We start from the raw sequence: 21,461 nt of genomic DNA on the forward strand, positions 1-21,461 counted from the left end.
TGATGACTGAGTGGCGTATGGTGAGAAATGGTGTAGTATTAATGTTTGGTTAGTTGCCTACTTACTCAGCACTTTGTAAGTTAAATCGATTTACATGAGACTTCTATTATGTTTATCAAGATGTTTTTTTGAATGGTGTGCTATAGTCTGCTAGCCTTGGAATTTTCTAGAAAACTACTACATACCTAGCTCACTGCATAGAGATCTTTTCTCCACCTTTCCCCTGGATGCTGTATTCTTTTCAGGGTTCAATCAACTCTACAGCCACTACTTCTCTCCTCAATTTCAGACCCTGGTCAAAATCTAAATTACAAGAACTTTCTGATGCAGATGTACTGGTGATCTCAGGTTGCCCAATGACCTCTGACTGATGCAGTTGATTCTGTTTGCTCAGTGTGTGTGTCAGCCACAGTCCTGAAGTTATGGTTCTTTTGAGGCCAAAAGGCAAAATCAGTCCATCAAAAAGACGTGTGACTCTGCCCCACCCAGCATAGCCCCTGATTCAAAACTTTTGTGCTACAATAAATATAGAACTTGTTTGATTAATGGATTTAGTTCCTGGAAACTGTCTTAGCAGAATTTACTTAAGGGTTCTGACTTTGTGCTACAAAATGAGAAGTTTAACCAGGATATCAGCTGATGCATTTCCTTTGCTATTTTTCTAAGAGCAAGACTAGAAGTTTTATGACACTGTATTCTCAGGCTGGCAGGGTTTAAACAAACAAGGTTTCCTTGACACGAGAAAAGGTGGCCTTTGTTCTCAGCGCAGAACAGAGCAGAGCAGTTCACTCCTCTCTAATCCATCTGGAAGGTGCCAAGATCAGTCACTGACCTTAGATTGCCGTGGAACACAGTGCAGCGATACTGCAAGGACTGCACTTGGGGACACATCTTGGTCCTTTGGGTGAATGCCCGGGGGCTGTGCGACCACGCTGAGCGAGGAACAAGGCAGAGCAGCATTCAGGGGCCACCTCCCTCCCAGGGTGGCATGACCCTCTTCCTTGATACCTGTTATTTCTAGATCCAGCCTTTGGCTTTTCTCTCCCACACTCTGCACCTTCTCGTTTCTCTTGCCACCCACTACCAGCCCCTCCCTGCCCCTACTGTGGTGTCTGCCCACTTATCTTTCTCCATTGTTCATCCCCTTGGCTTCAAGCTCCACATTTACTTCCACTTTATCCCTGCCTTTTCCAGGTTCTTGACTCATCTCAGCCACCCTCTCCTTCTTCCTTTCCCCTCAGCAACCCCTGCGCCCCTTTTTGGAATCCACAAAGTCAGTTAATGGCCTCTGTCTAGGGGACCTTGTGTTATCAAGCCAGGTGCCCTTCCCAGACTATTCCCACACAGGCTGCCGTTAGGGGTGGCCTCTGCCTATGCCCTTGCAGCCTTTCCGGAATCTCCTGCACACCCCTCCCCACTACTCAGGACTCACTTCAGTGTTTAAGGGAACAACACGACTGTGAATGAATATGACTTCCCACCAGGGGTGAAGGCTCTCACCCCTCAACTCTTCTAAACTTGTTTTTGTCACTGTCTCAACTTTTACGGAGCATTTCACACCCCCTTTTCCCGTAGGTATTCACACAGCTCACTGTACCATGCTTTACTGCCCGAGGGTAGGGCTGTGAGATAAATGTTGGGGTCCCCACGGGACCTCATGTCCAAGAGGTTTTATTGTCCAATGACATTTTCTCATGATGGCGGTGAAAAAAAGGGGGAGAAAAGTGATATAAGAAAGACACGAGTATTCATCAAAGTAAGATCAATAGTGAAACAGGAGGTGGATCATAAAGATGGACGAGGCCCTAGAAAGACTCTGGGCCTCCTGAGTGTCAGGGTGTTGGGGGTGGGAGGGAGCACTGAGGGCAGCCAAGCCTCAGCAAGGTGTTTCTCCACCCCTGGTTCCTCATCTTTTGTCTGATTAGCCGGGTTTCTGTGCCCCAAAGCCTGGGATTGTCTGGATACCTGGAGGCATCCTGTGAGCCAGTGTCAAGGGTCTGTGGCTGAAGTGGGCACATGTATGATACCAAGGAGCTTCACTATGTAATTTCTGGAGAGGAAGCCTTATGATGAAGTAAATCTTCCAGTTGATACTCACATTGTAAAACTGTACCTGCAAGGCAGGACCCTCACGCAGGGCCCCAGGGACAGCCCTACCCAGACTGATAGCAGACAGAGGCCACCCAAGGCCAGGACCCCAGGCAGGGGGATCACTCTCCCCACCCTCTGTGCTAACCACAAAATCACTGCCAGGCCTGTGCTCCCTGAGGTCGGGGCAGAGCACACACCGGCGGCTGTGGGCTTGGTCTCTGTTTTCTTCACCACCTTGGGAATTTTAACCCCCACCCCCCAGACCAGCCCAGTGGCCCAACTTGCAGCTCATCATCTTCTCCTTGACTTAAGTGAATACTAAGAGTGACTCAGTATTCTTCTCTTACCTCTTCCCTGAAATTAAAGGGCATGCAGTCTTTTAGCTTGTGTTTTTTGGGGGAGATTGTTTTGTATGTCTAAAAGGTTGTGGTAACCAAAGTAACAATGGCTTTTGTGCAGTGGGTTATTCAAATGAGCAAAGAAGACCAAGCGCCTGAGAAGAAAATTAGAAAATGTCATGCTCTGCAGCCATTGGTTGATATTTGGCTCTTTCACTTACTCCTGAGCAAAGTAAGAGCATGGAGCTGGGAGGCCACGCGCATCCTGTGGAGAGCAGGGCAGTGGGAGGAGGTGTGAGGGCCCGGCAGTCCTGCGAATCCCTCTCTGAGCTTCCCTTGAATGTGTTACAGAAACGAGCAAAGAGCTGGGAAACAGGCGCTGCCTGGACAGCCTCCAACGCTCTCCACAAAGCCCAGGAAAAGCCTGGCTAAGCCACACACATTTCATGTTTTCCTGAGGAAAGACTCTGCTTTTGGCCTTAGGATTAAGGAGTTTGAGTTTTTTATAGAGACACTAAAACATTCTCTTCATATTTCCTCCCTCACTGGAAAGAGCCCAAGAGGAACAGACAGGAAGACAGTGTGGGCACATCAGTGCTGCCAGGCCAGGTAGCTCCAGAGAGGTGGGGGTGACAGGACAGTGGTGAGTCCTGCCCCCGCCTGCCTGAGGATACGATGTGTATGAGAGTTGTGTGTATACGAGAGTGTATGTGTGAGAGTGAGTGTATGACAGTCTAAGTGTGTGTGAGTGTATGTGTGAGAGTGTGTGGGGTATGTGTGTGGGGGGGGTGAGTATGAGTGTGTGTGAGAGTGTGTGGGATGAGTATGAGTGTGTTTGTGAGAGTATGTGTATGACAGTGTGTGTGTTTGGGGTGAGTATGAGGGTGTGTGTGAGAGTATGTGTATGACAGTGTGAGAGTGTGAGTGTGTAAAATCTTAGTTGAAACTTGAAGAAACCAAATGTTGAAGAGTAGATGTGTGTGTGCCAGGATTTCTCTCCCCGATTAGACAATGCAAAATGAACACCATCTTCATCCCTACCAGAAAATGGCTTTATCATGAGGACAAAACGAACATGAACACTGTGACATGTAGAGAGGCAGGAAGGTGAGGCCGGCAGGACGATGGTCTCGGGACTGTCAAGAGCTGAAGCTTTTTTCTTTCTCCAGAAATAGATTTAAAGGGAAAACTAAAGCATCTGCTGTTACTTTATGTGAATGATTTGGAAATAGCCGGATTCGTGCTATTTCAGAATCCGGGATTTACACCGAGTAAGAACAGGAAACAAAACCTGTCATCACTGCAGCTTGCATTTGCCTGTGAAGTTTTCCTTTATGAAGTGAACTTAAATTTTGTAATTGTTTCTATTCTAGAAATGAACGTATTTTTAGCTTTCCTACTTAAGCTTCTCCATAAGAAAGCTACTGCTATTTTTAAGATTTTCTACCTTAATCACAAACTTATAATTTTCTCATAGTTAATGCTTTTTATATTGCCATTTGCTTATTTTAGCCCTAAAAAGCCTATGTAATTGTAGTAATGGAAACACTGGAATAATGTATCAGACAAGCATCAACAGTGCTCCTAGATTTAGAATATCGGGGTATTTCTTTTTTTCTTCAAGTTTCCACTTTTGTTCTAGTTGAGCTAAAAATCAGATTCTCCTTTTTTTTTTTTTTCCCCAGATTGCAATTTATAATTAAAATCCCCCTGGTTCAGTAAGTGTGAGATTGGCTTTAGGAGTAAAGAAATTATTGTGCGTAAATCACTAAATCTGCAGAGATTCCACTTTTAAAGACTTTCAAGAGAAAAACAAAAGTTACATTTAATTTGAACTATCAGTATCTTTCAAGGGGAAAAAGTGGGCACTTCTGTTAATTTCCTATTCTGACTACAAAGAGCATCTCCCACTCCTTATCAAGTCACTGATGACTTGACATAGGGTGGTTCATCGCGTGTTGTCTAGACATTATATCCATACGCTTTGGGAATTAAGCAAATGTATAAAAGAGTAGAAATTCTAACTTGAATGACATGAGTGACCAAGCAGTCCTACCTCAGCCTGATGGAACAGCGCCACCTACTGCTCACGAGCTTGATTTTCTGTTGCGAACTCCTTAGACCTCTACAGATCTAAGCCAGGTTTGCAGGGTGCTATCTTTTAAGATCTTCCCCTGGGTCACTTGTTGAAACATTTGTTTTCCGTGTGTGTGTGTGTGTGTGTGTGTCTCAGTCTGTGCACTCCTATAGAGACCAGTAGTTAAATCATGACGTGGGAGGGAAAGATTAAAAAATGTAAATATGAAAAACATAGACATAGAGAGTATTCTTTCTTGGTGTCTATTTGGTGTATCTTTTGTTCTGAAAACAAGTCTGATGTGCCTGAATTTGCATATGCTAATGATATGGGAGCAAGAATTAATGGATGCTTGCTTAAATTGAGCCACTGGCATATTATATCCTGGGCTGCCCACAGGTGAGTCCTTTGTTAAATGATCACAGATTTAATGGGTTTTGATTGTATTCCTCTTCCTCTAGTGTTTTTTATTCCTATCGTAACACTTAATTCTTCTTCGGCTCTTAAAATAACAAGTGTTAATGTCCCTGGCATGTAATGTATTTTGCATTATGCTTCACCATGAAAGCATTTACATAGAGTATCAGTAAAGCAGATCTTTTTATCGAGTTGGGGTCAGTAATTATCCTTTGAGCCATTTTGGTTTATTTCATTTAGTCTATTGAAGCACAACATAAAATAAATAAGTGGCAGCAGACATGGTATAGTAGCAATTATGATTCTTTTTATCATTCCTTATTACTCCTCCAAGGTCTTAGCAGATTATTGACCTCCAGCATCACTCACGATGAAGATTTACCCCTCTGTACCGAGAAGACCATCCCACTTCAGATCCTAATTCATAATTAATTTTTTGGCATGCACTCATTTCTATCAAATTGTATTTGTCATACTACTGTTATTTTATTTATATATTAATGGAATGTCACACAGTCCAGAATTTAAAATACTTGACATTTGTCAGGACTTTGATTTCCAAGTAAATCAAAATAGAATATAACTTGTTTTTATATCATATGCCGGAGTCATAATTATATAATTGAAACATGTTAGAAATCTAGATGTACAAATAGCACAGATGGTTTCAATTTTGTGTCCTGATTTGAAGTAAAGCTTTTGAGTTCCAGATATTGTTAAAAACTTGGCCTTCACATATTTTTAAAGCTTTACAAATTTTCATTATACATTTTGTTACTTTACTCATTTAATTAAGACTTATTGAGCATCTACTTTGTGCCAGATACTCACCAAGGTTTCAGAGCTTCAGTGATTAAAACATAGATTCCTTGTTCTCAGTAAGTGGTTAGTCCTAGACCAGCAAGGGCCAGGGGATATGAGCACCAACCCAAACTAAAGCAAGTGGGTGTAGATAAGGGACAATCCAGGAAGATTTCCTGAAGAGAGAAACTCTGAAGTCTGCAGAGAGGATCAGGTGTTCGTCAGGAGGATGGTGGAAGAAGGGCGTGCCAGGGCTGACGATAGGATTGAGAAGACACGGAGAAGAGAGGGCAGGGCAGGGTTGGGGAAATACATGTTTTCAGTTCACTTGGGACTCAAGACTGCCAGGGAGGTAGTTCTGAGAGAGAAGACTGGACAGAGATGGGAAAGTGGAGGATCTCTTATGCATCTGGACTTTATTCTGAATGCTTTTGTGTTTCTAAAGTATTTTAAATAAGGATGCAAAAAGAGTAAGAGGTGGGCAGGGATCCACACCTACTGGAAGACTCCCTTTAGCAACACAACAGAAAAATTTGAGGGAAGGGGAGGCTGAGGAGGAAGAGCAGGTAGGAGGCCAGGTAAAGTGTTGTGAGACTGGGTGGGGGAGAGGGGACAGCAAGGGGAAGGTGACTGTCGCCTGCATTGCTGCAGTGAAAACAAGGGAAATCCAGGAACACTTCTTTGCTGGCATGGGAAGAGCTTGTTGTCGCCACCCCCTCAGACACACACAGAGCACAAGTTAGACCTGAGCAGAAAGGAGAGCAGCTCTACTGAAATGCCCTGACCACACCACATGCAGAAAGCCATGGACGTGGCTAGAGGCCTTAGGAGTCCAGAGGAGAGACTTGAATCAGAAAACTTCAAATTGAATCCTTGTTCATCCTTGACTTAATCGAACAGTAGTACGGGGGCCTGCCTCCGGACTCCTCCCTCTAACCCTGCCGCTCTACCCCTGTCGCAGGAGACTGGTACGAACAGTTGTGCCCGCTCGTCCTCACCCTGAAAGACTGCATGGGAGAGGTGGTGAACCGGGCCAGGCAGTCCCTGACGTTCGTGCTCCTCCAGGAGCTGGCCTACAGCCTGCCGCAGTGCCTGATGCTGACTCTGAGGAGAGATGTGGTCTTCAGCCAGGCGGTAGGTGCCACCAGGCCCAGGGGCTGGTGTTCTCCCCGTGCCCCGGAGGTCTCCCGCTGACCTGCTTATCTCTGAGGGAGAGGCTTCTTCCAGTCCTGGTTCCCAGGTCTGATTCCTAATAAATGAGAGCCAGATTTCACTTGTAAAGTGTTTATGGGGGGGCCTCCCTTGTGGTGCAGGGGTTAAATTCTCAGTGCTATGAAGCTATCACCTACCACTGCAGCACAAGTTCCATCTCTGGCCAGGGAGATACCCACATGGCGCAGCAGACCTCTCCTGTCTCCCCCCTGCTCCCCTCAGTAGTGTATTTCAGCAGATCCACCTGATCTGCTCCCCATTTTGTCTCTGGTGAATCATCTCAACCCCCGCACCTCTGGCCTGTACCCCAGTTCTTGTATGTATAAATAAATAAATGTTTAAAAAAAAGAGCTTGTGGGACCACACTATTTCATGGATGCTCCAGTTTGCCAGTGGCATCCAGCACATTAATCAGGTTCTTCATGTGTCTTCTCAGTGACTCTGTGAAATGAGTGCAGTTGAACCTTTTTGACCTATACCAATAATAATACGACTTTATGACTTGGAAGTGCTAAGTGACTCCTGTCCACGCTCCTTCCCCTTCCCAGCACGCCCCTCCCCTGTCCACGCTCCTTCCCCTTCCCAGCACGGCCACCCAGCTGGATCCCAGACTATCAGCTCGGGTACAATTGTATATATCATCATTATCGTTTTGTTACACATGCTTGGAAATGTTTAATTAAATCGTTGATGCCTCAAAGGTTATCAAATATTTATAAAATAATCACATTGCTGACCTGGGTAAATTTCTTCGATTTTCTGGGTTTTTTTAGCTTGCTGGATTGGTGTGTGGCTTCATCATCAAAATACACACAAGTTTGCATGACCCGGGTTTCCTGCAGCAGCTGCGCACAGTGGGGCTGATCGTGCAGTATGAAGGCCTGCTGAGCACATACAGTGAGTATGCTGGGGCAGGGGCACATCCCGGCCGGCGCACAGGGCTGTGTGTCCGGGATCCTCAGCTGAGCAGACGAGTGAGACTTGAGCCTCTGTTGAGCAAGCGTCACCTTGTCACTGTCCTTTCAATCCCCCCAACTATGTTTTGAAAATGGAATTACAGATGATTTCATTGTGAGTCCTGAGCAGCCATCTGGATTTTTCTTAATCTAAGAGACTCTTTGCCAAATAGTTGCAATGACTGGACTTGTCAAGCCCCGACCCTTGCATGTCTAGAACCGCTCTGGTCAACAGAGCCCGACGCGGCTACTGAGCGCTCAAAATGTCCAGTCCAAGTCAGCTTGTGCATCAGACTGCAGAAACTAGTTAACAGGCAGTTTTCAATTAGCAATTCAATACCGTGATTGATAGTGATGTATAACTGAAATGATATTTTAGATGTGTTGGGGTGAAGTAAAATATATTATTAACATTAATTTCACCTTTTTTATTTTACTCCTAAAATATATCTACCAGAAAATTGGCAGTTGTATATATGGTTCATATTATATTTGCGCTGGGCACTACTGATCTAGAATCTTATTGGATTTCTTCCTCTTACTTATTCTTAGGCTTTATTTGTCAGCATATTGAGAAAGAAAACGTGCATGAGCCTGGGTCGGGGGCTTCAATTGAGTCATATGTGTTAATTCTAGAAATCTAATGCCATTCCTGCCAATGTAAGAAGATCTGCTTGATGCTTAGTTTCATAAAGGAGCTAAGACTTCCTCTCTCTCCCAGCAAATGTGTCTTCCTTCCTCCTTTCTTCACAGCGACAGAGACAGGATGTCCGTTGAAATAGTCCTTGTTTCACTGATGAAAACCTGATTCAGCCTCTGGGGGATAACATTTAAAATGGATTCACTAGCTTCAGGAACTCATTCAGAAAATGCTAGAATGAATTCCAGCAGGGGAGATGCAATACCAAGTGGCATTTTTTTCCAGTAGTGTAACTACACTCATTTCCCTTGTGTAGGTGATGAAATCGGGATGCTGGAGGACATGGCCGTTGGCATTTCCGATTTGAAGAAAGTCACTTTTAAAATAATTGAAGCCAAATCCAATGATGTCTTACCCGTGATAACAGGGAGGCGGTAAGTGGTACTAGTTTCCTGAGTACCAAGCTCGCTTAGATATTTGTATCAACTCCTGACAGAAGAGCCAAGGAGAATTAAGATTTGGTTTTGCATCTTTTTCTTTTCTTCTCTTTTTGGTGAGAAATAAATGTAGGTGACATGACAGGGGAAGACCATTTAGAAATCCTTGAAGCCTCATGAATATTTGTGAGTTGTTGTGTAGCAAAATGAGCATGGCCAAGCTCCCCCATGAAACAGGAGGCGTTCAAGGGAATAGCAGGCATGAGAAGCACATCTTTCTCTTCATTACTATCTAGTGTAAAGCTCTGGATGTTTTTACTTTTGCTGGAATCATTTGGTTAATAGCATCATAATTCTTGAGACAACTTTATATCAAATTCTGTTAAAAGCAGCAACATTTTAGGAAAGATGTATTCCTATGTCAGGGGCATTCACCCCCATTTTTCTTAATTATTTTTGACAATTCACTCACAGACTAAAATTTCCGAGAATACTTTTAAATAAGTAGTTTGGAAGGTCAGTGTATGATGGGTAAATTATCAGAAATAATTAAGAAAAGTGATAGTGTTTAGCATAGACCTCCAACAGAAGATTATAGCCTACAGTAAATCATTTCAATCCGAAGTCCTCCAAATTTTAATGATTCTGATGTTAACACTTTCAAATACTACATGAGGCTGCTTGACATTTGAAATACTCTCAGATTACAATAAAAAATGAATGTAACAAAGAAAGAGTCTTTTACATGCTAGCAATTAAAGAAGTATCAAAGTTCACATAAACTTGTTTTCTTGCCGATAGTAAACACATAAGCCATAAGCCTTAAATGTTGTATGAAGGATGCCTAGAGACACATGATTGAATGAAAGGTGGCAGTTTCTTATACATAAAGAAAAAGCATATCCTTGTAAAACTAAAATTTCATCTGCAAACTAATGCTTTATTTGTCATTTATTGGAAGAAAGAGAAATAAAATTGTTCAGACACACAGCTGATAAACAGTAACATACTTTATTATTGACCATTTTTATCAAAAGTGAGATGCTGATACTTGGTCACAATTTATAAGGGAAGCTTACCAGGCCCTTTGGTGGAGCCAGGGTACAGGTTCTTTTTCTGGGGAGTTCTTGACACAACATCTGAATTCAAAAGTTATGCCGAAGGGAATGGGCTTCCAGAATGAGGATGTGAGCCTTGGCCAATCCCTGTTCCAATAGGACAGAATTATCTAAAGCAGCCAGTAGGACAGCAAGAATAAATCAAAATCATACAGATTAGAAGGACATATTCATGAGGAAATAGTAAACCATGGATAAGATAGTTGGAGTCAGTGGCATTTGACTGGTTCCTGTCAGCCCCAGCTCCACATAGTTTCACTAGGGCTGGCAGGTCTTGAAAGCCTGCAGTCTCACTAGCAAAGGGGCCTGCCTGGATTTGGACTAGAGAGGAAAAAAGTGCACATTCTTGAAAAGTTGTCACAATAGCCATCATTGTCACTCACAATAGCATCCAAAGGAATAATGTCCTTCGAGTAAATTTAACAAAGTGCTCTAAGATTTTTACACAGAACATGCAACATATTACTTAGAAATATTAATAAAATCCAATAAGTATAAATGCAGTCCATGTCCACAGATCAGAAAATTTAATATTGTTTAGATGACAGTTCTTCACGAATTGATGTATAGATTCAATACAATTGCTCTGTAAATCCCAGTAATCCTTTTATAAAAATTGACAAGCTAAACCAAAAATCATGGAAATGTGAAGAACCCAGAATACCCAAAACAATTTTATAAAAGAACAAAGTTGAAGGACTTATACTATCTGATTTCAAAACTTACTATGAAACCATAGTAGTCAATACCATTATAGTTCTTACCTCAGTAGGTAGGTAGGTAGATGATTGATTGACAGACAGCTAGATAGATATGAAATCAATATTCTAGTAATATACTAGAATATAGTAGAAAGTAAATATACTAGAAAATTACTTGATTTTCTTTTTTTTTTTTAAAGATTTATTTATTTATTTATACAAGCACTGGGGACAGTCATAAGCACGGGAGGGCGAGAGAATTCACCAGAGCCAGAGCGGGGAACAGAACAGGCAGACTGACGAAATACACTGCTGAGGGTAGCAGCAGGCGCAGCAGCAGAGGTCTGTCGCGCCACGTGGGACCCTTGCCGGTCGCCAGGGATCAAACCGTCGCTACAGAGGCTGTGGGCAGCTACTCAGCCCAGCGCTCAACCGCTGCGCCACCAGGGGAGGCCCAAAAGTTACTTGATTTTCAACAAATGTGCCAACATAATTCAATGGAGAATCTTTAAAAAAAAATGGTGTTCTGACAACTGGTTATTCATAAGCAAAAAGAACTCAAAGCCTTAACTTACACCATACACAAAAATGAACTCATAATGGATTATAGGTGTAAATTTAAGAGTTTAAACTATAGAATGTCTAAGAGAATAAAATAAACACGGAGGCTTTCTGTGCCCATGACCCTGGTGTACAAAACAAACCCACCATTTTCCCTTTCCTGCGGGGTCTCAGACTAATGGAGAAATCACCAAACATGTGAGTGATTCTTTAAGCCAAGTCATGTAGTAGTGGAGTAAATGAAATAGTTTTTAAATGAATTAATAACAAACCAAGCAGACAGCAACCCAAAAGTTATTTCAATATTCTATCCCAATTGCTTTCTCTCATTTCTTGCCAATGAATCTAAAATAAAATGAAAGTGAGTGAAATAAGCAATGCAGCTTCTTTTTGTCCTCTGCTCCCTCCAGTGAACATTACGTGGTAGAAGTCAAGCTTCCAGCGAGGATGTTTGAGTCGCTGCCTTTGCAGATTAAGGAAGGACAATTGCTTCATGTGCATCCAGTACTTTTTAATGTTGGAATCAACGAACAGCAAACTCTGGCTGAGAGGTGAGCTTCAGGCATAAGGTTGATACTCTACTCCAGGTTTCTTTTTAATTGTTAGAAATTTGCTCAACCATTCTGCAAGTTCCTGCATGAGGAACCTGTCTAGATTCATGGGTAATGGGATTCTTATTCATCAGTCCCAATGTATTCGATTTAGCAAGAGGAGAAACACACATTAAGGAAATTTAGCCCAAATTAAATTTAAATGTGGCAAAACAATGAAAAAAATAGGGATGTTGATTCCAAAATATTCATATTTTAATGTTGTGAAATATTACCATTTTTTCCAAATACACAATTTCAAATGTTGGAATTGTTCCATGTATTTCAATACTATAACTACAGCTCATTGTGTTAACATTTTCTGGACCTAAAGCACAGTCTATTTTCCCCTTTTTTGTTTATTAAAATAGTTGTTATTGGGGATATTCCCACTTCTTTTCCTAAGTTGCTCAAGCAGGTGATTGCATATGACTCCATGAGTCACTGTTGAAAACACCTGTTTAGCTGACAGGGATTCCTTTTGCATCTTACATTAACTTATCAGTAACATGGAAAAGAGTTAAGTTCACTGCATGCATTTTTAAATGATTTAGAGAATGAAGTTACCATTTTGCAGTAAAATCTGGCTGAAGAATTTCTCCCACAGGTAAAATCTTGATAGTCTTTTATTTAAAATGTTTTATTGTCAATAATTCACTTTCCAAATGTCATCCATGGTAACAGTCTATCCTTGCCAGGACATGGTACCTTGTTACAAGTGTTTATCAATGTCTTTTACTAAACTAAAATACCGCTACACTTACAGTCCTTTTGCATTTCAGTGATGATCCAGCAGCCTGTTTTGATCTATTTTCCAACTATTTCTCCTTGTCTCCCTTGTAGCCAAAAGATATTTCCTGAACAGCATGGATTTTCATAATTCTCACTCACTAGCTACACAAGTAGATGACAGCTTTGTATTGCAAGTTTAATTTCAAACTGTGGAAGCTATTCATCTCTTATAGTGTGCGTATCAGACTATCATTTTATTCACTGTGTTGCACAAGAAGCTTTCTTCAATAATTAAGCACTTTTGCAAATCAATATCTAAGATCAGATTATATTTTATCTACATGTATTTGTCTCACAGCAAGTTCAGCGGTGGAGGTGAATGTTATTTGTGAGCATAAGTTAAATCTGGAGAAACAGCATTCTAAATTGTCTCTTCTTGGTTCACTAGCATGCAGGGTTTGTGTGTGAATTAATTAATGAAGGCCTGGGGTGTGGTCTGAGAGAGATGTGAGCCTCTTCCACTTGCAGACTTTTCAAGGACTAGCTGGCATCTTGTTCTCAAGAATTCTAGTTAGGTTAATTTGCATCATTCATTCAATTGACAACTATTTTAGTTGTCAGTCACTTCATTTCCCTGTTCTTTCTTCTCTCTCTCATATTAATGGATGTATTTTTTTCATACCTGATGCTGAATAAGTCACATAAGAGTTGAAAGGGAGAAAAAATGACAAAGCAGAATCAAAAACCAAGAGAAGCAGGCTGGACTTGAATTGCCCCCTGACATTAACCAACTTGATTTGAGCAAATCACGTCATCTCTTCTCTCGGGGCCTCATTTTTTCTCATTCTGAATTTTGAGCTTTTACCAGGTAGCATCTATATATTAGGCATGCTGTATAATTCAGGTGCAACACTTTACTACATATTTACCCATAGCCAAACCATATGCTGTATTTGTCCATTCTTAAATAAGTATTAATTTGCAGAAACAATAGTTTTGCAGAGATAAGAAAATTAACATCAACTATCAGTTATGTGTGGGCACAATTGCTGGTGTTAGAGATTTGGTATTTCATACAAGTTCACATGTGATGGCTGCAAGAATATCATTTTTTTTTTTTTTTTTTTGCCAAAAGGGATTGGTAGAATCAGGACGAGTATGTTTAAATCACCATTATGCCATATTCCTTCAAAAAAGAGGGGGACTCTTCTGTAGGAAACTGTTGCCACCTATTTAAAAAGGAAGGGTTAAAACATATACTTTCACGTATTGTTTTGGAATCCATCATTATTTTCTTTTTTCTATTTTTAGGTTTGGAGATGTCTCTTTGCAAGAAAGTATTAATCAGGAAAATTTTGAACTTCTGAAAGAATATTACACCACATTTATGGAAAAGATGCCTCCTGATTGTAAGTCCACAAATTAGAGAAAACAATAATAATTTCTTGATTGTAAATCTTCGGAAGTCAGTCATAGCGGTCAGTGGGAGAAAGCAGCCTGGGGCAGGGGTGTGAGCGAGTCTGAGATGCCCAGCCAGATGGCTGATTGCCAGGGCCTTGATTGCACACTTGAACATGCCCCACTGCTGTGTGAGGGTGTTGCATTGATTTCAGTGCCACAGAAAAATGCCAAAGATTAAAAATAAGGAACTTATCATTAGAAATCTCTGCTAAATCCATTCATAATTTTGCATAATTTTTAACCACATGAATGATTTTAATAAAGATTTAGTTTTCTCTTTATAAAGTACAGCAAATAAAGCATGCATTTACAAAGAGGAAATCAGAACAAAATGACACAAGGATTATAAAGAGATATAAACTAAAGAACCAATTTATTGATTATGCTTATTGCTACATTATGTGAAATGTTAAGGCATCCAACCTTATATGATGTACATGGATTTTTTTAATTGTTCAACCCTGCAGTTCTTTCCCCCACAAAATTAAATGCTAAACATAGAGCAATGCCAGAACTTCAAGAATGCATTTGGAGTTTATCTATAAGCAGTATAAGTAGACATATTGAGATATTCACAGTGATAAGAAGCTAGGTTTTAATAAGGTGGGGAATATTTTAATTTATTTTTGGCCAAAAGCTGTATCAAAGGTCTTCCTGATGTCCAGTCGCTGATTTATATTCTGTACTTAGTTTTAAATGTCAGGTGGCAGAGTGTTTAGGTCTTTTCATAACCCAGTGAGTCTTGCACAGAATATTCTGGTGGCATATGCTCGCCCATGTGCGAAGAGATGGAAAAGTTTGCCTGCAAATTTTATTATGTTTTTTCACATAAAATATTAGTTTTATGCCAAAATGAAATTAAGCACAGGGAAATACTTTGGCAGTCAGCATACTTGAAAATTCTAAATTTGTTAATTACTTGGAAAGTTAATAATATAAACAAAATAATTTTGCATAAGTAATTGATAAAAAAGAATGTTATAACTTGGATGTTGGTGGGTATGTTTTTGATGAATTATTTATAATTTGGAAATAGTTCTCAGAATTTTATAAACAATTTGATTTCTGTTTACATCAGTCCTTTTAAAATGTGATCACCTGGTGTGGGGGGTTTCCATGAGCTATGCTCATTCTCAAGCTTCTCTGAGACCCATTGAACTTACCCTGTAATCTGTGTTTGAGTGAACCTTCCAGATGAGTCTGATCCATGGTAGTGTTTGAGATCCAATAATATGCCATCCTGCCTGACTCCAAGGCACCATAGACCATTAGGAGCTCCTTCACCCAGGCCCTCCCTGTAATGTTAACTGGTCTCTGATTAACTGGAGGGACTCCAGGAAGGCAGGTGTGAGTGTTTACCTTTCTTCTTGCTCTCATCTTCCCGCTGGGTCTGACCATCTCCCAAATGTTTCAAGACCCCTTTTTTGCCCACCTAAAGCATTAAGCCACTTCAATTTGGGGTTAGCAAAATAAAACAACATAAATAAAACAAAGCTCTTCTGTGAATCACTTGCACAAACTGCTCCATATTTTGAGCCACTTGTAGCATCTCCATGATGTGGAGCCCCTGACTTTGGGGGAAGGAGCAGAGTAAATGCTTCTTTCTCTCTCCTTTAAGTAAGGGGTGACCACCTATCGATTTTTCATCTTTCATCTCTCTGTAATCTCTGTGATAATAATTTCCATTTTGGGGGGCCCTTGTTCCAAAAACAAACAAACAAAAAGGATGTTGTCACACAGGTCTATGGAAAAAATACCACTTATTGACACCTTAAGAGTGGGTTGTCTAGTACTGTGAGCAAGAAGGGAAATAGAAGGAAAGTGTCACTCGGAGAAGGTAAGCAAGAATAGCAATGTGTTGCTGGAGAAAGAAGAATGAGAATTACAGAGAAGAGGTTGGAGTTGGGACTGAGTCATTGATGAGGTCGGATGAGGTAGTTTTAGTAAAGATGTGGAAGAAAACTGCAGGCATTGAAGGCGAGAACGTATGTTGTGTCAGGAGACAGAGTAGTGAAGGTGCCTTCCTAGGACAGCTAAGAGTGGACACAAAGAGAGAAAAGAAAACATAGGGTGAAAGTGCCAGAACCCAGCGAGAGGACTTCTCCATTTCTCTTTAGTTCAGTTGTCCAGACAGATGGACGCTTTGTAACTGTGGTAAAGGAAGGGTCTGTCTTGACCCTGCCTGGAGGTTCTCTAGGGAGGTGCACTGAGAAGGCTCTGGACTATTCCAAAAAATCTACCAGAATTCCCCAAAGGGTCAGAGGACTTAACCTGCCTTTGGCTGCAGACAGAATATTACTAAGGTCAGAAAACCAGTTTTCCTGGTTTTAGGGAAAGAAAACCTTCCCTGCCTAGCTGAGACCCCTGTAGCACCTGAAGAATCCCAATAAAAGTTCACAGATAGTTCTGTAAGATGAATGTTCTGAGTTTAAAAGGTTTTGAAAGTATTCAAAGCATTGACCTGCACAGCCCAGCTGGCTGCGTCTGTGGTTTCCCTGGCTTTGTGCCTTCGCAGGAAAAAACCTTGAAAAAAAGAGTTTGTTCCTATCCACTTATTACCTTAAAAAAAATCAGATCAGCCATGGTTTTCTCTGATATCCCATTAATTTTAAGCATAATTATGAAAATATAAACCTTTAGCATTTGTAAAAGCTGTGATGCATTCCAGGACTCTGCTGTTTAGCTGTCCTGAGCTAACTTTCAGTTAATAGAGCACTTATTTAGATCAAAATGTTTTTGTGCTTTTTGAGCTTATAATATCTGTTAACATTATTCATCCTTCAGTATTTTGATATACTTTATCTCTCATTTTAAAACAATAGATCAGTGGAGCAAAGCTGATTCTGTTAAGGGTAAATAGAAAGAGAAGTATAATAAATATTAAAACTCAAAACATTAGGAAATATATAAAAAGGAACAGGATTCCATTGGGACAAGAAAGCCTTTAAATTAAGGATTTCCCAGGGGTAGATTACAAGGAGAACTTAAATATGATTACAATGTTGAATAGCTAAAAACCAGATTGTGTTAGCTTGGAATATGAATCAACTCACCTCTTACACCTAATACTTTGTCTTTTAAAAATATTGCCACACTGGGCCTCTCTGGTGGTGCAGGTGGTTGAGTGCTGCACTGTGAAGCTGTCTGCAGCCTCTGGAGCACAGGTTCAACCCTGGCCAGCCGGGAGAATCCCACATGGCGGGCAGACCTCTCCTGTCTCGCCAGCTGCTCTGTCTGTCTGTTCTGTTCCCCACTCTGTCTCTGGTGAATCCTCTCACCTGCCTGCACATCTGGCCTGCACCCCGGTTCTTATATAAATAAATAAATCTTTAAAAAAAATACAAATAAATACAAATAAAAATATTGCCACATAGCCTTTGAACATTTAGCAAGTTTTTCAAACCCAGGAAAGAACTTTCTACTGAATCAAAGTGATTTTCCAGTATAAGGATATGATAATACTGTCTTGAATTAAATGATCGGATTTCATTTCTAGAAGTGAAAAGAACAGCTACCCAGGTATCATTCAGAATTGCACTCTATGTAAAATGATCTTGCAAATTCATAAACTTTAGATTACTGAGAAAAAGGAGAAAAAAGAGCTGCATTTCTAAGATGTTTTGTGCTCTGGAAGAAGTTAGTCCCAGCCTGGCAAACCACACCAGGATCTCTCCACGCTATTCAGTGTCCCAGTTACCCAGTCATGCCATATGCTAACAGGTGTCTATGTCATGGTGGCTGAAATCACCGAGGAGCAGCCTGTAAATTGGTTCTTGGAATACTGAGCACATATCAGAGAGAAGCCTGGCACCACGTTTGCTCTGTTTATCTATGAAAATGAAGACTGCTTAAATGGGTAGTTCTTTCACTTTCTGATCATTTTAAGAGCTCTGTTGCAGACCAGAAATTAGGCGATAGCATCAACACTGACAGCATCAGCTGTGCGCGACACAGACGGGCAATGTTCTGTAAACAAACAGATATTAATCTACTTATTGCCTGTTTACTTAAAACGGGAGCCCACCTGTGTGGGTGCTTTCAACATGGCTCGTGGCTGCCAGGACTTAATGAAAATGGTGCTCTCGCTTTCTCATAACAAGCTCCTCTGGGTGCCCCTTGTTCCTGCTTTCAGAGCCCTCTCTCCTGAGGCTGGCACCCACCTTGAACCTGGCTTCCAGCACCTCAGGAGGCTCTGGAAATGTCCTGAGTGTATAAAATGAGGGCGCAAAGCAAGACGGTTATCTCAAAAGACATTAACAAACACCAGCACAGGCATGCATGTGAACACACACACACACACACACACCACAAAGGTCTTCAAAACTATATGAGTGTTTCAAATGGCATTTTATTGTATTTGGGGGCTTTAGGGGCAGCATAAAATACTCACTAGCAGATTGCTAAATGAGTGAATCTTTGGACAGAGTTGAGGAAACACTGGTCTAGTCTTCATCCTGTGCAATGAGGGGCTCGAAATGCAGGATAAATCTTGTTAAGTTCACACTCACAGTTCATGGGAGAATGGGATGAAATTCCATGTTTTCTGCCTCCCATTTGAACGTCCTTTTTACTTTCTTGCTACCACTCTGTCCAAGGACTTCTGATCTCCCAAATTTAAAACTTCAGATTTTAAAATTGAGTGTTTCCAGCAACAGTTTAATTTTCTATTTAGAAATTTTGCATACTTATAGTTACGAATTTATCTTCAACTCATGCAGAAAAAACTCAATGTACTTACCTCTCGAAGCTTTTAATGTCCTCCAGTGTTGACAGAGATAAAGAGGTTTTTTTAAATATCATGTCTCTTGAAACACTGTCTTTTTGAAAAGTGATTCAAGGAAATATTCAGTTTTAATCCTCTCCATGCACATAAAGTCACAGACAGAATCTTTTAATGTCTATTGGCATAGACTGGATCAACTCAACACACACTGTAAGTAGAGCAATAACACACGTACAGATGGCCACTTAGCATTGATCTCTGCATCATCTGAGTTATGTCGTGTTCTCACAATTAGAAGCATCACTTCTTTTGATCAGCCCTATTTCACTCTAGTCTTTGTAGGTATAGACTTAGATTTCTATCCATTCGATCATCCGTACATTACCTTATAGGCTTTTCCTTTTCACTGATACTCCTCTGTATAGAATGTCTAAATCTTGCATTCCAGATTTAGCATGTATGCAAAAGTTGCTGGTCTCCCAGTAAACTAGTCTAACAATTCAATGCAAAATGCCCTGAAATAAAAGGATATGAATGCAATTGTAGCTCCCTAAGGTGATCCATTTGATGTTTTGAATGCCTCCATTTCCATTATGAGCTAAATGAGAATAATCAATACATATAGACCTGTACTCCAAAATCCAGTCTACCATTATCTCACCAGAGAAAGTTGATATTTCCAGTTTCCTTTTGTGTGATGAGAAGGTGTCACTCTGCACTGGTGGGCGTTAAAGATGGGTAAGATAATGACCTCATGCACTTGGAACATCTCACAAGAGTTAGATTCCTCCTGTGTACAAACAAGAGAACTTACTGTCCCAGTTACATTTGATTGTAAAGTCCTTTCTGTAGTTTAAACTGATCTGTCTCTCTCCTCTGTTCAACAGCCTCTTTTCTCTCAGTTTTGTCCATAATCCTTCATGTAACTATATTGACTTTAATGAATTTTTCATAAAACCACTACTTCTCTGATAATCTTTCAAAAAAAAGATTTTTTTTCAGACTACCCTGGTAGAGATGAGCTCCTAAAATCGTCACCAGTAGGATAAATTCATTGGTCTTATATTAAGGAATAAGGTAGCTATTTTGAAAAATTATAACTCATCTTCCCTTTTTTATGTGAATTGGACCTGAACACCAGTCTCCCACCTGATTTCATGCCTGTCCCCTATGGCCCAGTTACAGCATGCTATCACATCCAGTAAACAACCCAACAAATAAAAATAACTAAAAATCACTTCCAACATTTCATTAAACATAGAACAAAGACAACTAACTACTTACAATTTTACTTTTAAGACATTTTTTTCCAACTCTCTAATTCACTGGACTATCTCTCAAACATTCATTCTTTACTTACCATTCTGATTCTCTGAAACCACAAGTCCACCACTTTCTCTTTCATTCCAGTTCTATCTTTCTTTCTACCTTGAGGGCTTTATGCTTCTGATTCTTCATAATTCCAAATATAGCAAAGCAACACAGATAAAAGTCTAGGTAAAGCAAAGCAGATAAAGCTTCTTCAAAGGGACATTGGAGACCTGAAGATAACTTATCTTTATCAGTTGCACCCAAGAAGGCTGAAGACACGCATAGATGAATACATTTGGTGGCTAGCAGCCAAGTATAAATCCATGCAAATCCCAGATTATCTAACTGGAGGTCATTTCAAGCTTAGAAAGGAGGAGTCATCTGAATGGGATGGGGTCCTTGTATTCTTACTAATACTTTCATTTTGGGAGCTAACAAACGCAGCTTTATTTCCATAATCATCATCTCTTTTGCCTCAGTTACAATTTCCTTAATATTTTGGTAGTTATTTATTTTATTCTATGTGGTTTGAAACCTTCAAGTTCTCATTCTCACCTTCCTCCAGGACCCAGAAGACAGGCCAGGGACATCATTGCTGGAAATCACCAGTCCTCTCAAATTTCTTCCCTTTTCTTTGGCTAGTTTCTGGCACAGATGAGAAAAACCTTTCTTTTGTGAAGAAGGCCTTGTTATACATATTTGTAGAGCTATCTTGGGGTTCTTGAGATCACAATCTAGGTGTTTGAGAGCCATCTACCTACTACAAACCATCTCCGAGCCCCTCGACATGACTTTAAATTGTTTGGAGATTCTGAAATCAAATGATTTCTAAAAAAAATAAAAAAAAATAAAGAAAGGAAAATTGGGGGCACAATAATTTTTGGAATTCTATACTTCCTGCATACCAAGTCCTGAGGTCCTCAATGTACAATAGCAAGTGAGGAAATTCCAAAAGAATGTTTAACGCAATGCTTTCAATGTGTTTTAAAAATTAATTACTTTTAAAGTTCGCAATTTCCTTTGGTATGGGTGATGCAACCTTGGAATTATTTAAGAGGAAACAATGAAAGTTTATAGGTCAAGAATATTATTCAGCTCTGATCGGGTTGGGAGTTTGATATTTGATTTCTTATATTGCTTTTTTCATAAATTGTAAAGTAAAAATGCAATTTAAATAAAGGGGTTTCAGTGGGGCTTTTTTGTTTATGTTTTTCAAGATTTTATAGCATCTAAAAGAACATACTTTCCAATTTTAAAACATCTCAATGACTTTCGCCTAATTACATTTGTTTGCT

General features: G+C 40.4%; 1 protein-coding gene across 8 annotated transcripts in view; it reads left to right on the forward strand.

The window, feature by feature from the left end:
- Positions 1-21,461, forward strand: part of INPP4B (inositol polyphosphate-4-phosphatase type II B) — a gene marked incomplete at both ends in the record, with an annotated part of 278,348 nt that overhangs the window by 210,267 nt on the left and 46,620 nt on the right. For 6 of the 8 annotated variants that reach the window (XM_084246365.1, XM_084246367.1, XM_084246366.1 and 3 more), the window contains 5 exons: positions 6,686-6,858; positions 7,710-7,833; positions 8,849-8,966; positions 11,760-11,900; positions 13,983-14,080. The exons of the other annotated variants lie outside the window; for them this stretch is intronic. In XM_084246365.1, the coding sequence (XP_084102491.1) occupies positions 6,686-6,858; positions 7,710-7,833; positions 8,849-8,966; positions 11,760-11,900; positions 13,983-14,080 (654 nt within the window). The remainder of the gene's footprint in view (positions 1-6,685; positions 6,859-7,709; positions 7,834-8,848; positions 8,967-11,759; positions 11,901-13,982; positions 14,081-21,461) is intronic. 8 annotated transcript variants of the gene reach the window in all.

The sequence above is a fragment of the Talpa europaea genome, assembly GCF_964194135.1.
Source record: "Talpa europaea genome assembly, chromosome: 10".
Classification (NCBI taxonomy): domain Eukaryota; kingdom Metazoa; phylum Chordata; class Mammalia; order Eulipotyphla; family Talpidae; genus Talpa; species Talpa europaea.